The sequence below is a fragment of the Elgaria multicarinata genome, chromosome 10 (assembly GCF_023053635.1).
Source record: "Elgaria multicarinata webbii isolate HBS135686 ecotype San Diego chromosome 10, rElgMul1.1.pri, whole genome shotgun sequence".
Classification (NCBI taxonomy): domain Eukaryota; kingdom Metazoa; phylum Chordata; class Lepidosauria; order Squamata; family Anguidae; genus Elgaria; species Elgaria multicarinata.
In genome coordinates this window covers 28,518,752-28,538,138 of record NC_086180.1, presented here as the reverse complement: position 1 = coordinate 28,538,138, position 19,387 = coordinate 28,518,752, and the positions used below count along the sequence as shown (strand labels likewise).

At 40.2% G+C, this 19,387-nt stretch overlaps 1 protein-coding gene across 1 annotated transcript in view; it reads left to right on the top strand.

Annotated features, from left to right (window-relative positions):
* The first annotated feature begins 5,467 nt into the window (after nt 1-5,467).
* Nucleotides 5,468-19,387, top strand: part of TBCK (TBC1 domain containing kinase) — a 97,378-nt gene continuing 83,458 nt past the window's right edge. Inside the window, exons 1-2 of the mRNA XM_063135648.1 lie at nt 5,468-5,694; nt 11,166-11,238. Coding sequence (XP_062991718.1) covers nt 5,502-5,694; nt 11,166-11,238 — 266 coding nt within the window. The 5' untranslated portion in view covers nt 5,468-5,501. The remainder of the gene's footprint in view (nt 5,695-11,165; nt 11,239-19,387) is intronic.

Sequence of the window (19,387 nt, the reverse complement as noted above, 5' to 3'; positions counted from 1 at the left end):
GCATGTGTTAGGGCATAATTCTATGCACGTTTGTCAAAAAAGAGCGAGTCATACAGCTTCTGGCATTCTCCAGCCAGCATTGCAGCACCTTAGTCTTTCAGGTGCCACAACACTCTTTGTTGTGATTACTATAGCAAAGTACTATGATTACCCATTGTGAAACTGGTAAATTAGGGAGAACAGGGAGGTTAAGACAAAGGCAGGAGATCATTAGAGGCAGTAAAGAGGGTTGACAGAATATAGCGAAGGAAACAAATCTAGTCGCATAGAACAAATGCTGTAACCCAGCCCTCTCCAATTTGGTGCACTCCATATGGTTTGGACTTCATCTCCTAGCATGGCCTATGCTCCAGGAGTACTGGGAGTTGTAGTCCAAAATATCTTAAGGGCACCAGGTTGTGGAAGGCTGTTCTAGTCTATAACTTTTCCTCATCAACCTATTGTAGTCTAGATTTTCTATTGATTGTGCTCTTGCTACTTGGAAGCTTCTGAACTTAGAGGCTTCCAATATTCCTATACTTTGCTGGGCTGAAGGCCGGAGGTGCGGTGGAAGTGATCTTCGCCTTCTCATCCTCCGTCTTTGATAATTTTCATTAGACTGGCTTTTTAGCCCATCTAGTGGGAGTGCTTTGGAGGGGGAGGGAAGGAGTCTGGAGGAGTGTCAGGATATTTCATAGCCTGACTTCTCCAGTCTCAGCTTCTTGCTGGAACACCCCCTTTGCTCATTTTCCTCCCCTGAGATAACTTCTCTGACCTCGAAGGGCAGCCAGTGTGTTTCTTTCTGCACTGGCTGTGAGGGGTTGGGAGAGGAAGGTTGGATCAAGGTCGGAGTGCTGTCTCTGACCTCGGAATGTTTTTCTGAGCAATTCTATGGTTTCTGGGACACTCTCCCAGGGACCATATAATTGCTTTCTAAGAGTCGCTGTTGACTTTGTTCTGATTTCTTCCTCCTATTTCTTGTTATGTATGTGGGAAGGGTGGTGTTTAAGGAATTTTAGCCAGTATATTCCTTTGGGTCATGAAACCACTTTGCATTTTCTGTGCCCTCTCTCCCATACTCCACTGATGTTCCCTGTCATCCATCTGTATTTCTGCCCATCATGAACTGAAAGAATTAATTAGAGACGTCAAGCTGCTGCAGTTTATTGTTGGCATTTCAGTACTACCTTTCTGGGACTAACCAAAGTGGGTTACAAAAATTCTGAACATACAAACCGTTAGCAAATAAAAAAGATAGTAAACATTAAAAGTATTTAAAATCATGAAAAAACAACTTGAAAAGTTGTGTCTTGAGCCCCTTCCTGAATACAGGAAGAATGCAAAACCTCTCGCAACTCCAGAGAGAATACATCCGAGAGCCTGGGAGCAACACAGGAGAAGTCCTTTCCCACGTGCCTGACAAATGAGACTCTTCAAGTGAGGGTGTTTTCGAAAGGGCCTGTCTTGCTACTTGAATTGTCAAGAGAGAAAAAAAGATGAACTGGATACAAATATCATTCTTTCACTGAATTGGGACTGTTGGAGTTTCCCACATGACCAGCAAGGTTAAAATGAGAGCCAGCGGAAGAAGCAAGCGGCAGTTGCTGCAGTATGAACCTGGAAGACTCTGAGCAATAGGGAAGAGCTATGAGGGGGCACGGTGCTCCCACTCCACGGCTGTGTTCACTGTGCTCTTCGGCAATACCAGTTTTGGCAACCTGGCTTCTGATGCTGGCCATGGTTAACCAGAGCTGTAGTCTGGAAGTAGACAGGAGGTGAGGTAAGGCAAGGCCTGTCTGGGCTGGATTAGTAGTGGTATGTTTCTGTTACAGAAAGAGAGATGCAGGCAGGAAAAGGGCAGCCTGTTAAATACTTAGTAGTATTTCTTATTCTTTTTAATGCTGCCCCTTTTCAAGGAGCTTAGAGCAATGTGAATGCTGTGCTCAGTTTGTCCTCACAACTGCCCTATGAGGGAAGTTAGGCTGAGAGGAATCTCTTGAGATTACCCACTGGATTATAAAACTGAGCGGGGAATTGAACTTGGCTCTTCTCACTCTTGTACTATGGCTCCAACTGCAGCATGTGACTATTGTGTCTGTTTCTCATGCACTTTACCTGAGCCCTTCCCAGACTGGACTGGAGTTTGCCCTGCTTTCTTAGCTCCATAGTGCATTTGATTAGTTAGTTCAAATCAAATTGCGACTTTCATCACTTAATTGTCTTGGCGTTTCCCAGGGCCTTAGAGGGCCACTTTGCATTGAAAGGTGGCATAGAAAGGTGTGTGTCACTTTGCGTGACTTTTCCCACCATGGGCTTGTTGTGACAGGAGAATTTTGTAGCTGGCAGAATTTCCCTTCTCTGCATTTCTTAAAGGTACAGGAAGCTTGACAACTCTATGCCTCAGGAAGTCTCTGGCTTTTCTGGTTACCATGGCCAGATCTAACACCTTCAGGTATGGGCACAGTTGGTGCACTAGCCTTAGCTGTTCAAATGCCCATTGCCAAATCTGGGCATCCAGGTTTAGAACTGAATGCAGGAGGGTTAAAAAGCATAAAACCCAATGGAAAGAGAAGATAATACAGAGCAGAGAGAATCAATGAAGTAACAAAGAGCCTCAACTACAAACATGGCCAGCATCAGAGGTTGGCACAGCCCTAGGGCACTCAAGGCTCTGATGTTATTTTTGCAGCCCCTGCCAGTGCCCCTGCCTAGGCATGGCATTTTAAGAAATCTTAAGATGGTGGCCAGTCGCCATAGATCAGCTCTCATTCAAAAGCACTTCTGCCAGCCAAGGAAACACATCTGTGCTTCAACACTGGATGGGAACTCCTAATGGGGGCGGCAGCAGGATCTGACTAAAGGTCTGGTGCCAGCCCTGACTTCAGAGGGCCTGTTGAGCCATGTTAGGGCACAATCCTGTGCACGTTTAGACAGAAAATGACATGACTGGCTGGGGAAGGCTGTGAGTTGTAGGGCGTCTTTCTGTCTAAACATACATAGGATTGTGCCCTTAAGTGTCTATTTAAAATGGACAAAAATGGGGGCAAACACATCTCTCTTGGGAACTCCATAATCTGCGGGCCACAATCTAAGAGGCGCTCTCTTGCCTGCCAACTGAACATCTGCTAGTGGTTGCCCCTGCAAGAAGGGCCTGCTCTTCCGGGATCAGGTTCACATTGGAAGAGGTGATTTCTGAGATATCTCAATCCCAGACCCTTAGAGCCATGGTTCTTAATCTTGAATGTAACACAACCCACCAGGTATGTAGCATTATCATCAAATGCCCCCTAATTCAAAGATTTGTTTTAAAAACTGGATATAAAAGCAACACTCCAGAATTTTATTTTTTATTTTAATATATATGTATACTTAACAATATATGCATATGATATGTGATCTCATGCATGCATTCAATGAGATCCTTGTGCCTGATAGCCATCAGCCAACTCCTGAACAGGTTAGAGTTCTTTGACCCCAATTGGCACTTTTTTTGAGAACTTTTCCTGCTTTTTTCTATTGCTCTTGCAGTGCACACTCTGTGGTTTTCTTTCTGGAAGCTCATACTCTCTTTGGTCCCATTCAGAAGACATCTTAAACGATGGCTTTAACAACAGTGAGTAAGGCTTTTTGCCTTATTCACCGTGGTTAAAGCCGTGGTTTAAGGTGTCTTCTGAACAAGGCCATCGTAAATTGTGCGGAGGAGTGTTATTATATTGTTTTTCACCCAAGTGGGGAAGGGGAATGAAACATGTTAATCCTATTACAGTAGATCCATTGATATGAAGGGGACTTAAATTAGATTAACATTTGATACAATAAATTGGATGCAAACTGAATTGCCAAAACAAAGAAGACACAGATTGGCCTAAAATTTGTTTCTGATAATTTATATAGACACAAATTCTGACACGATTACTGTAATTTAAATAGAAATGCAATGCATCTCACCACAGTGGGGAAGATGACCTATGTTGTGTCAGCTGTCCAGGTGCACATGTTGATGGGCAACTTCTAGGCCCCTGCTACTCTGTCTTGTTACAGTTCTTTATATTTTCAAAGCAGAGTTGGACATGACAGACCTTCAGATAGAGGACATCTTCAAATACAGAACTGTCATCTGCAAAGCAGGACGCATGTCCACTCAGACAGTGGATAGTCTGTTGACCTGTGATAGATTCATTGGCTGCTTACACACTTGAATCAGCAGAAACTCCAAGCTGCATTTACTAATGTATTGCTTTAGATCTGCTCCTCCATTAGACATTGCATCTCTTTATTAAGCCCTTGGTATGCCCAACGGGAGGGAAAGTGGGCCAATTACAGCACAATCTAATACATGTCCACTCAGGAGTAAATCCCATTTTAGTGGGACTTACTCCCAGGTAAATGTGTTTAAGATTACAGCCATAAACTGCCTTTTGTTCAAAAAAGCAAGCTGGCAATGTCACGGGAAGCCTGAAATGACATTAGGAATGCCCACACCCACCTGCCTGGATTAGGGCTGATAAAAGCCAGTCAGGTCTTTGATCTAAGGAAAAGTGGGTAGGTTTGTGCACGTGCGTGCGTGCCAGGTGAAGGAGCAAAACAGTTTAAATCAGACCAAAGAAAGCAGCCCTAAACATTTGGACTTGTCTGGCAGAACTTAACTGTGTTATCGTTGACTTGAGACCGGAGCTGCTAGTATTCTCAGCCTGACTCTCTTTCGTTTTGAGGCAGTATAGCGGATTTAGTGATCTGTGTCACTTAGCCTTAAGGGGCAGGTTTCTGCCCGTTTTCTTCTTAACAGCATCCCGTATCATGCTTAATCGACTACTGTTGCAAGCATCTTTTATGAGCCAGGTTTCATGTGTTCCTGGAATTGTAGCCTTCCTCACTCACCAAAATTAAAGAAATAGCCTGGCTTCATTGCAGTGTTACTTAAATATTCTGTTATTTGTGGTGCATTGCTGTGTATATTTTCATCTAACACAGCATGCATTGCTTTGTTATAAACCAATGTTAATGCTAAGTGATGTGGGTTTTCCAGAAGAATCTGAATCTTATATCATGTTGATCTTTTTAATTGGAATATTTAAAGACAATAACATGCACTTCCCTTTCATTGTTTAAATTTAAGGGGGGGGGGAAGCAAAGGGTACCGAAAACTGTTGACGCACTAATAAATTTTAGCAGCCCAAAGAACTATGCATGATATGCTGACGACTGCTCATCTACAATTTTGAAACTGCGAAGCATGTCTAATACTCCACTTGCAATTGGCATCCATTCATTGTTGCTAATGTACTTATGAAGTGGGAAATTTTCCACGGGAGAATAAAGCTCTGGAAAGTTTGCTGTAGAAATTGTTTTGCCCCACATCTCTGCTTCTGTTTCCTTGAGTAACCTTACAATTAAAGTTGTGAGCCTTAAACCGCTTGTTCTGTAGGCAAACTATTCTACTGGCTTAGAAGCGGCAACCTGTTTTGAGTATATTTCTCTTTCTGGAACACACTGCTTAGGGTGCAATCTCATTGGATTCCAGGATGTTTCCTTTAAAAGATGCGGAGCTAGGAGCTTTCACCTTCTTCGCTTCGGCTCTTCCAAATGACGTTTGTGGGAGCAACGGCCTGCCTTTGACGCCAAACTCCATAAAGATCCTGGGGCGCTTTCAGATTCTTAAGACAATTACACATCCTAGGCTCTGCCAATACGTGGACATTTCTCGTGGAAAACATGGTGAGTGCGTTCTCCTCTTCCCCCCCCCCCCGCCTTCCCCAAAGAACTGTAGGGTGTGCATGTAAGAGTGTTACAGTAATTATTTTGTACATGTGTTTTGGAGCATTATAGACTTCAAAGACTAGCATTCCCCCCTCCCCGAAGACAACAGTTTGCTTTTCTCCAGACTGACTCCGTAGCAACATTTTTCAGTCTTTCCCCCTATTGTTACATATAACAGACACAGATGTAGGGTGCTGCTGGGTTTGCAGGCCTTTGTTATCCTGTAGTTCAGATCACACTGATAATTTTTAGGTATTTCCTTTTCTTTTTCGCACTCTGGCTATCTCTCTTTGCTTCCCCTTCTCCCCAATTGCTTCTTTTTCTTTTTTCTTTGCTTTGCTTTAAATCTACAGGCTCCTTTCAGTGGATTTGTTTCATAGGTTCCTGTAATTCATCAATCTGTCTTGCTTTTGCTTTAATTCCTCAAATCTCTCTTTTGATGTTCGAAGTTTAAAAGAAATGTGCTCCACAGAAGGCCGCCTCAACCATTCTCATGCAGTCCTTACATTTTGGACGTTATCAGTGAGGCATATATCATGGTGAGGATGACGTATAAAACTGTAATTCACACTTCTTGATATATATCTTGTAGACCACTGAATGCTGCAAATCATTGAATGTCATAAGTTTTGAGTGTAGCTTTTTCCACTCATATGAATGTCAGAACTTTTTATAGTAAATTCAATACCGTTATTCACCATTCTTTAGTGATTTTTTTTATCCTTTACAAGTCATTGTGCCATATTCAAAGAAGCAAGTAAAATGATTCCTTGTTTTAAAATGTCATCAACACATACTGCTTTTTACAGTGTAAACTAACAAGTCCAAACTCCTGTTTTCTGACTGCGGGACAGGTTGAGATTATAACTGGATAGATTTCTTTCTTTCTCTGCCCGTTTCTGTTGTGCAGCTTGTCTGTTCGTCAATATTAACATGGTTTAATGATGTGGATTTTCCAAAACTGGAAATTTTCCATATGCAAATTACGTTAATGTGGAGTGGAAAATCTCTCTAAAATATTGATATGTACAACACATGGCTGCATATGATCCATACATCATATAATTTTTGTTGTGGAGATGTTCAGGAGTGAAGCTTTTTCTAAGATCCCAAATCCAGACATGGTTAGTTGTGCTTAATTGGCAAGACTATGCTATACTGATATCAATAGGACCAAGTTCTCAGTAATGTTACATTCCATTCATTTCAATAGGGCTTAAGTGTGATAAAGGACTAAACTAGATGGGATGCCATTCATGCAATTACCAATTGTGAATGGCTTTTAAAAGTAAATTTCAGATTGGGACTCCGATTTGGGATGCATTTAATTCTTTGTCCCTGCTGTGGTCCCAATGCACTGTGCCTACTATTTGCCTGCTATCGGAGTGAATGGGAGTCCCCCCTCCCCAATGCACATAGTAGTCACTAGTGATACAAATTGGATTGGGACTGCAGTGTCAAAACTCCCCAACCCCACGACAATTCCAATCCTGATCAGGCCTCATATGCCTGTAATTTCCTTTTTAAAAGCCATTCACACAATTCTGACTATTTGTGTGAATGGCATCTCATCTGTCTCAACCCCCCTTTGTATTTGAGTCAATGAATGCAGGGTTGCTTTTTAAAAATAAATAATAAATGCTAAGAACTAATTGTAGTGGTTGTGGGATGGAAGCAAGGAGAGTCTTGTTTTGGGTTGGAATCGCCCAGGGAGCTTCGGCTATTGGGCAGTATAAAAATGCAATAAAATAAATAAATAAATAATGCTTTTACTTTATTTCACTTCTTCTATTTTACTTGTTTACTTCTGTGGTGATAGCATCAGGATGGACTGCAATTGGTGAATAAGTATATGACAGCTTTCGGCTGCTTCCATCTGAACTTTACTTTGGGTTTGACTATTTGTACCAGACAGTGGACTGAAGGTGGCTAAAGATGTCAAGGTCAGGAAAAATTTGAGGGGGAAAACAGTTTTTTCCCATTTTCCCCCTGAAAGCTCCTGGAAAAAAACATGGCTTCAAAATTTCCAAGGGTGGAGAGGCGGAAGGGAGAAGCACCACTGAAGCTGGGCGAGGAAAAAGAGGCGAGGCTCTGGTGCTAGTATCAAAAGTAAAAATGGCTTTAATATGGTTTTTAAAAATTTATTTATTTTATTTATTTATTTATTGCACTTATATACCGCTCCCATAGCCGGGGCTCTCTGGGTGGTTTACAGAAATTCTAAAATTAAGATAAAAACGAGTATACAAAATTTAAAATTCTAAAACACAGAACATATTCACATAAAGCATTAAAAACCATTAAAAAAACCTAAACATGTAGGTGATTAAGATCTGCTGCCATATGCCTGGGCAAAGAGGAAAGTCTTAACCTGGCGCCGGAAAGATAGCAGTGTTGGTGCCAGGCGAGCCTCGTCAGGGAGATAATCTGGGGGCCACCACCGAAAAGGCCCTGTCCCTCGTTGCCACACTCCAAGCCTCTCTCGGAGTAGGCACCCGGATAATTTGTCAAGTTTGTCTTGACAAATTATCCAAACCTTTTACATTTCTAAAGGTCGCTAATAGTAAAAGAGAAACCATGAATATCCACAACACTGTTCTTTCTGTTGTCATGACACCGGCTACACAGTGTACCGTTTTAGAGTTGCAATGGTAAATATTCCAGCTCCTCTATGAGTAAAAATTCTTATTTCAATGTTCCAAGCAAGTCCTCCCACCTCTGGATAAACCCCATATATCTCAAAGTCGTAGGATGCCTTTATTTTTCATCTTCCTCTTTCATATGTATGTTTCCCTCACTCAAGTGGCATTCCTGATTGCAGCTATTAATCTTGAGTATAGGCAAATAGTTTGGCATACATTCCTGCAGCAGGGGAAGTAGGGCGGAATAAAGTGCTGCGCTTGGCTACTGTTGTGGTGAGGAGGTCCTGCTAGGGTACATGTGCATTGTGTCCTTGTATGCACACAGAAATATACAAAGCCTTAAAATATATACAACTTGCCTATCATGATGACTCGCATATTGCTAGAGTATGTATCATGTGTGTATCATGATCATGTGTGTATCATGATCTGCAGCTGCTCAGGTTTTCACTGGACTTCATTTTACTTGTTCTGTTTTCATTGTTGTTTGCCTCTCCCCGTTCCCCTCGCCAGTTCTGATGTTGGATATTGCATGTGGTCTGTCTCTTAGGAGCATTGTGTTTTTATGTATCAGGTTAGATCAGAAGTCATTTTTTCCCTGTTTTCTATACACTGCTCGAAACTAATTCAAGATGATCGTGCTTCCTTGGTATCTTGGCATAGGCTGCTGAAAGGAAAAAATGACCATTACACCTGGGATCAGTTTGTTACTTTAAAAGGAGTGTGTGTATATATATTTAACATGGTGAGTTTTGTTAAACTAGCTTTAGCTGTATAGCTAAACATTATGTCTGGCAAAACCAGGATGCAGCAAATAGATTTCACATTGCAAATCTTTTTCTTTTTCTTTTTAAGGAGTGAGAGTTGTATGAAGAATGGCAATATTCATGTAACTATACAGGGATAATGTATTGGAACGTAGCAGAAGGAAGGAAATGTTTTTTGTTTTAAAATGGACAAATAAAAAGGAATTGCATTTGTTATGAAATGAGTCACCAGAAAAGACTGTGCTATGATATACTTTCGCCAATGTTTCCAGTTATGGGAATATTTGGTAGCTGACTAGTAAGATGAGCAGGATAACTATTCTAGAAAGTGATCCAAATGGATCAGTTGTGGGAATTAATAAGTGATGCTTCTGTTTGAAGGAGATAACCGAGTTAGAGAGGCCAAAATAGGACTCAACATGGTGTCCTGCTGTTTTCAATCCATCACTGAATCTCTATTCCTTTATGGCCAGTATTCTCTGATAATAAATAATAATGTTTTCATTATTAAAACAGCTTAAATATAGTTTTAATATTTTCTTCCATTTTAAAACGCTTCATTTGTAAGGCTGCAATCCTGTGGTCCTTGGAAGGTTGTCCCAGGGAGTATAGGATTTAGGGCAGGTGTGGGCAACTTGTGGTCCTCAAAATATTTTGGCCTACAGCTCCCTTTAGCCCTAGCCAGCATAGCCAATGGCAAAGGTACCATGGGAGTTGTAGGTCCATTGGAGGGCCACCAGTTGTCCATCCCAGATTTAGTGGAACTCCCCACCCTATCTAGTGGATATGGCCACAGGATCTAATGGAACTCCCTCTCTGACCACATAAAGGGAGGTCTGTGATCAAAGAAGGAGACCTGCCCTCAGAAGCTTCCATTGTGCAGCATTGGGAAGGTCTGCCACTGTTACTTCTCTTTCATCAAAACTCCAGGGAAGAGTTGAAGAAAGAGAAGGCATTTCCAGGATGGAATGGGGCATTCCCCCAACACACACCTGAAATGGGGAGCAACTGTGCTAAACCTGGAATTGATATAGTTTATTTTTCTCCCATTGTTCCCAATGTGGGAAAGAAGTTCAAACAGGGAATAAAAGGCCAGAAACAAAGGGAAAATGCTCTCCCCATACATACTTTCTGCTCTGCCAGCATAAGGTTTATGCCCTATATATATTCTCCCTTCTCCACTACCGTTGGCTTGTACTGGAAGCTAACCTCCTTCTTTGAGACAAAATGTGAGACATATGCTTTTTAAATGAATTAATGGATGTGGAAGGGAATGAATTGGTTTGCACAACCAAATAACCCCCTCTGGCTTGTTTAAATCTGCAGCACGTGCCAGGAGCCATTAGGAACAGGCCATGGGTTATTTGAGAGTTGCTTCCCCCTCAAACAAGCCCTGCTGCGGGTCAGATGACACAAAGAACAGTGCCTGGGAGTTTAATTGAACTAATAGCACCCAGCATGTGCCTTGTAATTTGCATTTTGCAATGTTATTCCATTTCTCTTGTTGTAAAAATGGTGCCTGTTTTGTTTTGGTCTAATTTCTTGCATTCCTTCACTTGCACAAATATAACTTGTTAATTTTGATAATGAGGACTTTGCCAAAGCTAAACGTAATGCCAAATCATTTTCTAAAACATATCGAAAAGCATTTAGAACATTGAAACTGACAACAGGAGCCTGTGTGTTTATGTGTGTTCAAGTTTGTCTTAACATCCACCCCCCTCCCGTGCCACCAAAGTTGAAGTAACGTGAGAGAAATTGGTCATATGTTCAAACTACTTCAAACTGTGTTGGTTGGAAATAATTGCCATCTTTGCGTTAATTCAATTATATTCTGTGTAATATATGCTCTGCATGATTTTATATTTTACCAAAATATGTAGACATTCTCTGTGTCTTATGAGATGCTGTGGGGTAATAATATGGATTTAATTTCAGCGTGATGTGAGAGTGAAAGTGCTTTGGTGCCTGTGTCTATTGAGATGCTAAATCTGTCTCTCTGCTTGTATTTTTTCATCAGAGAGGCTGGTGGTGGTTGCAGAACACTGTGGAAGGAGCCTGGAAGATTTGCTTCGAGACAGGAAACCAGTGAGGTATGGAATCACGAAAAACATTGCAAGCAAACATGCTAACTGAAAGGTTTATCTACTTTAAGTGACAAAGTCCAGATCCACTTTTTCTTTTAAAATGTTAACTACCTTCACAGGTCTATACAGATTTAAAGCTGACATCTTCCAGTACTACTTTATCCTTCTGGCAGCCAGATAAACACATGCTTAGGACGCAGTATATATTTACTTCTGCACAAAAGTTTAAGGTTTTATGATCAAGGTACGGAAAGCTGCCAACTGTTTCTCCCAGTATATCTTGTTTGTGTTTTTAAGTTATGTTTCAGATAAAGTTTTGTGTCTTTAAAAAACAACAAACCCACCCCCGCCCCAGATGTATTGAAAACTATTTGGATTCCACTGCTTTTGTGTTAGTTATGCAGGATTTTAAGTGTCTAAATGATGAATGGTGACTTTTTGCTACAAAAAAGAAAGTGTGTGTGTAAATTTTACTCTAGTTTTTGTATTAATGTGTTTGGGATAAAATGCTAATACACCCCAGAGGTTAGGCTATATTTTGCTTGAATCTAACAGAGATGCGCATTCTGATCAGGTGAGGGGGCAGCTGTAATGGTGCTCAGTGCAGAATATGGCACAACCCTGCCTATTTCTGGCTTTAGGCAGCAATTAGCTTAACACAACTGTTGATTTGAGCTATCTGCCTAAATGAATGCAACGTTGTAGAAGGGATCAAGCCGTCCAAACCTTGACCCGAAGTGGTGAATAGATCCCATGTGTGTTTGTCTCTTAATGTGCGAAGATGCTATACCAAATCTATACCCTGTCTAGGGTACACGTGATGCAGACAGAACCTTTATGCATACATCTTGGATCTTTGGGGGGGACAGGATCAATGGGGATAACCTCGCATTCTCCCGCCCACCCCTCAATCCATGTTTTTATAACTTAAATATATCACGCAAATAGGACTAATGTAGCCAGATTTGGCACCAAATGGAAATTCTTTTCTGTCTGTAGCTGCCTGGGTGCTGTAGATGAGGGTGGATCTCAGCAGTGGAATAGCAGTATGTAGGACTTCCTTTGTGCTTGTGCTGGGAGAGTTAAACTGATTATCTGCTGTTGCCATGCAGTAACTCATAGGGTCAGTCACTTAAAATCTCACATTCGATAAATGTGAAACAGTTAGCTCTTCCTGTGGATGAGACACGTATAATTGCAACCAATATTTCTTGTGCATATTTAAAAAACTCATCTGTGGTCAAATTCTCCAGCCCTGGCTTTCTCTTAGTTAGTATTGTTAATCTTTTCATTTCACAAGCATTGAATTCAGAATCCTTCCTTTTCTTTTTCCTTAGCTCTGTGTGTTGTCCTACCTTGCAAGGTTATGTAAAGTGTGTTTGAGTATAAAAATCTAAGGTGTGTTTCTTTTTAAAGTCAGAAATCATTTTTAACATCAGGTCATCAAATGCCAGCTTCTGTATAGAAGAGTCTTGGGTATAATGCGCTTGGTAAATCGCTATGGGAACAGGGTACTTGAAGCCAAATAGCATATTATTGTAAACATAAAGTTTGACTTTGAATGCTTTTAAAAACAACAAACAAACTTTAAATAGCAACCAAAGGTAGGCTTGGGTTAGAATCAGGATCGGGACTGTGGTGCAGATGGACTTCTTTTTTAAAAAATTCCTTCCAAGCTGCAATTCCCAGTGAAAATCTGAGCAAAACCTGAGAGTGTTCCTGTTTAAGGCCATACCATTTAGAGATGGCACATGGATGCATGGCTGTCTTGACTGATTTTGCTATACCCAATGAGACAGTCCAATGTGCAGAGTATACCGAATGAGCAGGGGCGTGCCTGGTCACAGTGGCAATACCTGAGTCTTAGGTAACAGCCAGCAGTTTTCTAAGCTATGTTTAAAGATTTCTAAGCCCCTATCACTGAAAACTCTTCCTACACTTCCTAATGTCATGTTAAAACTAGAATATATTAAGCTTGGTCAAGAGGTGTTAATTACTTTGAGTATTTTATGCAATCTGATGCTTTCCCCTTGATACACCTGTCCTATAATGCAAAGGTGCTCAAAACTGTTTTTCCTCCATGAAATATTTGAAAATCGCAGGGGAATCTCATGTTTTAATAATCATCATCTTGCCTTTCTAATGCATGGATGTGCCTGTTTTTTGTGAGCAACGTTCTGTGAAGTTGGGTGTAACATTTGCCTGCTTCTGTATTTGGGCTGGGAGGTGGCAATTGATGAAAATCCTGTATTGCACACATAAAGTACCTGGTCAAAGTGGCCTCAGTTTTTCCCATCAGAAAAAAAGAACCGTGCTTGATCAGACCAAGGGTCCATCTAGTCCAGCGTTTTGTTTACACAGGGAACCCACAAGCAGGACATGAGTGCAATCGCGTATATATACACACACAGTTCACATTCTCCAGCAACTGGTGTATATAGTCTTACTGCCTCTGCTACTGGGGGTAGCACATAACCATCAGGGCTAGTAGCTACTGACAGCCTTGTCCTCTTTTAATGTGGCCAGTCCCCATTTAAACCCATCCAAATTGGTGGCCATCACTACCTCTTGTGGAAGTGAATAGATGATGATGATGATGAAGATAATGATGATGATTGCGGTTTACAAAGATTAAAAACATAAAACATTAAATTGTATTAAAAATATTAAAATGAAGTGTGTAAAAGTTTAAAACCATTTACATAAAAACACTGAAATGGTATACACAGACACAACATATATCTTAAAAACAACGTTGAGCAATCAGCTATAAAAGACAAATCCGCTGTGAGAAGACGTACTTCCTTTATCTGTCCTAAATCTCCTAAAGCTTCAGGGATGACCCCAGGTTCTAGTATTATGGGAGAGGGAGAAAAACACCTGCCTATCCACCTTCTTCACACCATGCACAATTTTGTTCACCTCCATCATGTCCCCCTGCCTTACTCGTATTTTTTCTGAGCTGAAAAATTCCAGCTCTTAATGTGCATGGCCAAATACAGATTTCTCAACTGTTTTGCGGTCCTTTCCATGGACCACATGAATGGAGCTTGCAGATCACCAATGGTCTGGAAATTTGAGACCCCTCATGTAAATTTTTTGGTTGAGTCTGACAAACACACAAATTTTAGTCGCCTCCTTTGCCAAATAGATGCAGCCATTCTCCATCCTACGTCCATGCTAAGCTTTATTACCAGCCTTTCCTCTCCTGTATCCCTACCCTTTCTATAGCCTAAGCAAATTTTGAATGTTACATATTTTGAATGTTACAAATTTTAAATGTTACATATTTAGCTAGTCTAGCTAGTCTAGTCTATTTAGCTAGTTAAGTACATTTAAAGTACTTAACCTTTTAAAATGCTATTCATTCTAATCCTAACAACAACGTTGCAAGGCAAGTCAGTATTTTTGTATCCCTTCATTGCAGTTGGGGGGGGGGGCTGAAGCTGAGAGTAGTTTTGTGGCAGAGGTGAGATTTGAACTGTCACCTTCCTGATTTGTAGCCACTGAGCTGCTCAAGCTGTCAAAGATGCTACTGGATCCAAGAAAAATATTTTTCAGATATAATGTATCTGCATGATGTATAGATTTTACTCTTATAGCGTCAAGTTCTACTTACCTAAGTATCTTTCTTCAACTTGGTGTTGTGCAACTTCCATGATCTCCAACCACTGTGGCTGGTTGGGGATAATGGGAGTTGTAGCTCAACACACCTAGAGGGTACCAGGTTGATGAAGTTTTGTCTAAATGCATAGTTCCAATATCTCCAAAGTGGGTTTTATCTCAGCAGTTTGACTTTATATATATCTATATCTATATCAGTTATTGCTCAATACTAGCTTCAGGATTATTTACATTTTCAGGCCTTTAATTCCCTCCTTGCTTAGAAAGGTGAAAGATTGAAATCTCCCCCCTTCCCCAAGGACACTAAGAAGAAGCTTGGCCAAAGACATTTTATATGGAAGCATAATTTCCAACTTTTAAAAAACCAATCACGATTCTTGATATTTTGGGGACAGGGACATGGTGCCCAGGGGCAGGGGAGTGTTGCTATGTGCCATCCTCAGGTCGGCATAGGTGGTGCAATTTCAGCTTCAAAGTCATTAAAAGAGAAGCTTCCTCACCTCAAAGGGACTTCATGAGAGACTAACTAAAATATTTCCCATTGCTTTTCAGTTAATGAAAATGGACATTTTTTTAGTTTCTTTCATAAGACCTTTCAATAGCCAGAAATAATTTAAGAAGGAGCAATTCCCAGTTATGCTATTCAATCCATCTTTGTCAATTAGCTTTGTAGGGAAATATTTGCCCCCCACCCCCGCACCACCACTCTCTGCATACTTTGATTGCATTAGTTCATGATAGTAACACTGGTCTTATACACCAAAGTTGATGTGCATGCTATTGTAATTAATTTTGCAAACTGTTATGGAATGGGAGAAGCTGTCCTTGTGGTTTATAGATTAATTCTTCTTACACTTGCCAGGAAATAAGTCCTTTGCACCTGTACCACAAGCTGATGTCAAGTCAGCAGGAAATCTTCTATTAGGCTGTTGCTGAAATTGAAGATATACCATAGTCGACGGTCCATCTTTCCATACGTATTGCAAAACAGCAGGCTGTCCAGCTGTCTGATAGTTGTTTGCAGTTAATCTTATGAAGTCATGCATCATTATATGCATTACATATGAGCTAACGTTTACATAGGTGTTTCTGTGCAGTTCTGTTTTAAGCCCACCAGAAGATCCTTCTTTTTTTAAGAGGTGATACTACCCTTCAAATAGGGTGCTATCAGAAGAGCTTATTAACGTTTGACATCTGAAGTTCTTGCAGTCTTAAATATATGTGGCTGTATTGTTCTGGTTTGTTGCAACGCATCAGAAAGCTAAACATTCCACTGAAACATTACAGCACATTTTCTGTTATAATCGCTATGTATTCCCAGAGGAATCCAGTTTGGATAATGGAAAACTCTTTGTTAAATGCAATGACCTTCAAAGACTCTTGAGAGCATATTATTACCTCTACTTTCCTTTTTTTAAAAAAACTCTTATTATAATAACCTGGGTAGCAGTATAGAAAACGAAATTTAGCCAACTCTGTAGTCCACCACTTTCAACCCCATGAACATTTGGAACAAATATAACCATTTCTTTCTGGCCCCGTTCAGAAGACACCTTAAACCATGGCTTTAACCATGGTGAATAAGGCTTTTTGCTTTGGTCACTGTGGTTGCAGCTGTGGTTTAAGGTGTCTTCTGAGCTTTCTTCCTTAACCACCATGGTCAAAGCCATGGTTTAAGGAGTCTTCTGAATGGGGCCAATAGGTGTTGTATCTATAACGTTTAGTATGGAACGAAGGACTTCAACAATTTAGAGTACCTCTGTGATCCAGTTCCCACTTACCTGGGAATAAGTCTCTTAGAATTTTCTTCTCAGTAAATATGTGTAGAATTGCACTGAAAGACTGTAGTCCTGTGCTTACTTACTTGAGCGTAAGCCCTATTTAGAATCATAGAACAGTAAAGTTGGAATGGGCCTATAAGGCCATCGAGTCCATCCCCATGCTGAACGCAGGAATCCACCTTAAAGCATACCTGAAAGATGGCTGTCCAGCTGCATTCTGGATCTTGCTTCTGAGTAGATATGCTTGGGATTGCACTGTCCATTTTTGATCATTTGGTTTCTACTGTGTTTCAAGCACAAACCAATTGAACTGAACTTAATCATTGGTAGTAAAGCTGAAATTGCATTTTGCAAAAATCTGAAATTTGACAAAATTTGCAGCTTGGATTTTAATTTCTTAATTTGACTTAATTTAATTTCTTAATTTGCCATTCAAATGTTGGGATGATAATTTGATATCAGTAGAATTGCAATAGGCAATCACAACAAAACCATCTGCCTGGGTGAGTAGGCTTGTAGCCTGGCAATAGAACTCTAATCCTATCTCCTTGATCACAGTCATTTACAAGTGTTTTTTTTAAAAAAAATACCCTTGCTTGTTTAGCCTCACACACACACACACACACAGAGAGAGGCTGTTAACATAATCTGTTTAGAGTACAAGCAAATATACCTATTGGATTGCTCATTCTAATTATAAGACAGAATTTAATTACAATTAATCAGAATTATTAAACTCTACCTAATCTCATGCAGCATAATCCTGTTCTTATTAACTATGTCTGACTGTGTTCAATGGGGCTGATATCTCAGTGTCTGTGTAGGATTGTAAGGTAGAAACCCAGGCATGTTTTGACAATAAGTCCTACAATTCCCAGCTTTCCCTAGCCAGCATGGCGGACTGGAGGGATGCTGTGAGTTGTGGAACTTCTTCTCCTGTAGAAACATGCACAGGGGTATATCCTTAGTTGTTTCTGAAATTTCTTAATGGCATGTCTTTTGACTTGAGCTATTTTATCCAGTGATGCTAGCTTTTAGAGCTGTTAGCTGGGAAGTGTTTTCCTGTAAGCCTTTAAAAGAAGGACATGCACTATTTTATTCTTCTAAACTATACTTTAAAATGCCCTTCAAAATTATTGAAGCCTTTTGCAATCTTAAAATAAAAAATCTAGCAAATGCAGTATGCAGACATTTTGATGACTTTTGGCACCTGCATTCTGCATGGCTCTGAATTTGTGAGCAGAGTGGTCATAGTATGTCTTCAATAAAATATAGTTGTCATATGCTTCAGAGGTTATGGTTTTGAAAAATTACCAGTGAACCATCAGAGAGATACAGAGGTATAATATGTTATACACAGAGCCTTTGATCGGAAGCAGACTATGTCTGCAGCTGTTTACTAGCTTGGTAGAAAGCATGATCGGACTCGGATGAGTAGATTTTATTTGCTCTTATTAAACTATTGTCTACTCTCTGGATTAGATGTGTTTGTTCCGTCCTCCGCTAGATACATTACCCTTGTACTGCATTGCAAAAATCAAACGGGAGGTAGATTTATGAGAAAAGGGTTCTCCCAAGGGGTATCAATAGCACGGAATGCTTTCCAGCAGCTGAACTTCTCATATGATTCCAATTCAGAAGTATCCATTGATATGGCTTCAAGGATTGTACGCGTGATGCTTTCTTTGAAACACTCAACACTTAAGGAATCTTCACACGTGCGGTCAGTACTTGGAGGCTGGATTTGGAGAGTGAATCCATCGAAAGTGAATTACAGTTTTAAATTAAAAGCCTGGAAGGTGAAAAATATTTATTTTAAAATACAATACGTATTTTCGAAAGACTGGGTATGTTTTTTGGTAAAAGAAGTTTTTGTTTGGAAATAGGTGGAAGAAGAAGGAAAATAATGCCACGGATGTCCGTTATAGCTCAAAATGTAGTCTTTCAAGACTAAAAGTACTCCCTTCAATACCTTTTTGGTACTAATGGAATCTTTTTGTCGATTGATCACCTTTAAATTGTCAAAGCGCTCTTGGCAGTTCTCAAAATAAAACTTAAAACCACACAGTATAAAAAACGTAATGAAACATAATGTAAAACCTAAAAAGGTGAACCGCCCAGAGAGCTTCGGCTATTGGGCGGTATAAAAATGTAATTAATAAATAAATAACATGATAAAACCAAAGTAAAAAATAAATCAGCAGTGCAAAATTTAAAATACACTAACATAGTTTTAAAACTAAAAATAAGAATGTTAAAAAAGCATAAAGTTTTCGTCTGGCATTGAAAAGACCACAACGTAGGTACCAGGCGAAACTCACTGAAGAAGGCATTCCACAATGGGGGTACCATCACTGAAAAGGCCCTCTACTTAGTAGCCACCTGCCTCGCATCATTTGACAGGAAGGACCTCTGAAGTTAGTCATAGTCTGGGTATATCTATATGGGAGAAGACAATCCTGGATCCAAGCTATTTATATCTTAGAGGGTTAATACCAGCACTTTGAGTTGGGCCCAGAAATGGACTGGCAGCCAGTGAAGATCATGAAGTGCTTTCATGTAGTTCATCAAAGGCAAAGTGCTGAATCCATGGATGTGGGATCAAAGACTAAGCAAATATGTTAAAGGACAAGGCTACATACAGTAATGGAAAAGTAAAAAAGCTTACCTGCATGTTTGACTGAAGAACAATAAACCAATTTTTAAAAACTGTTTTCTAACGAAGTATGAAAAAAAACATACATTTTACG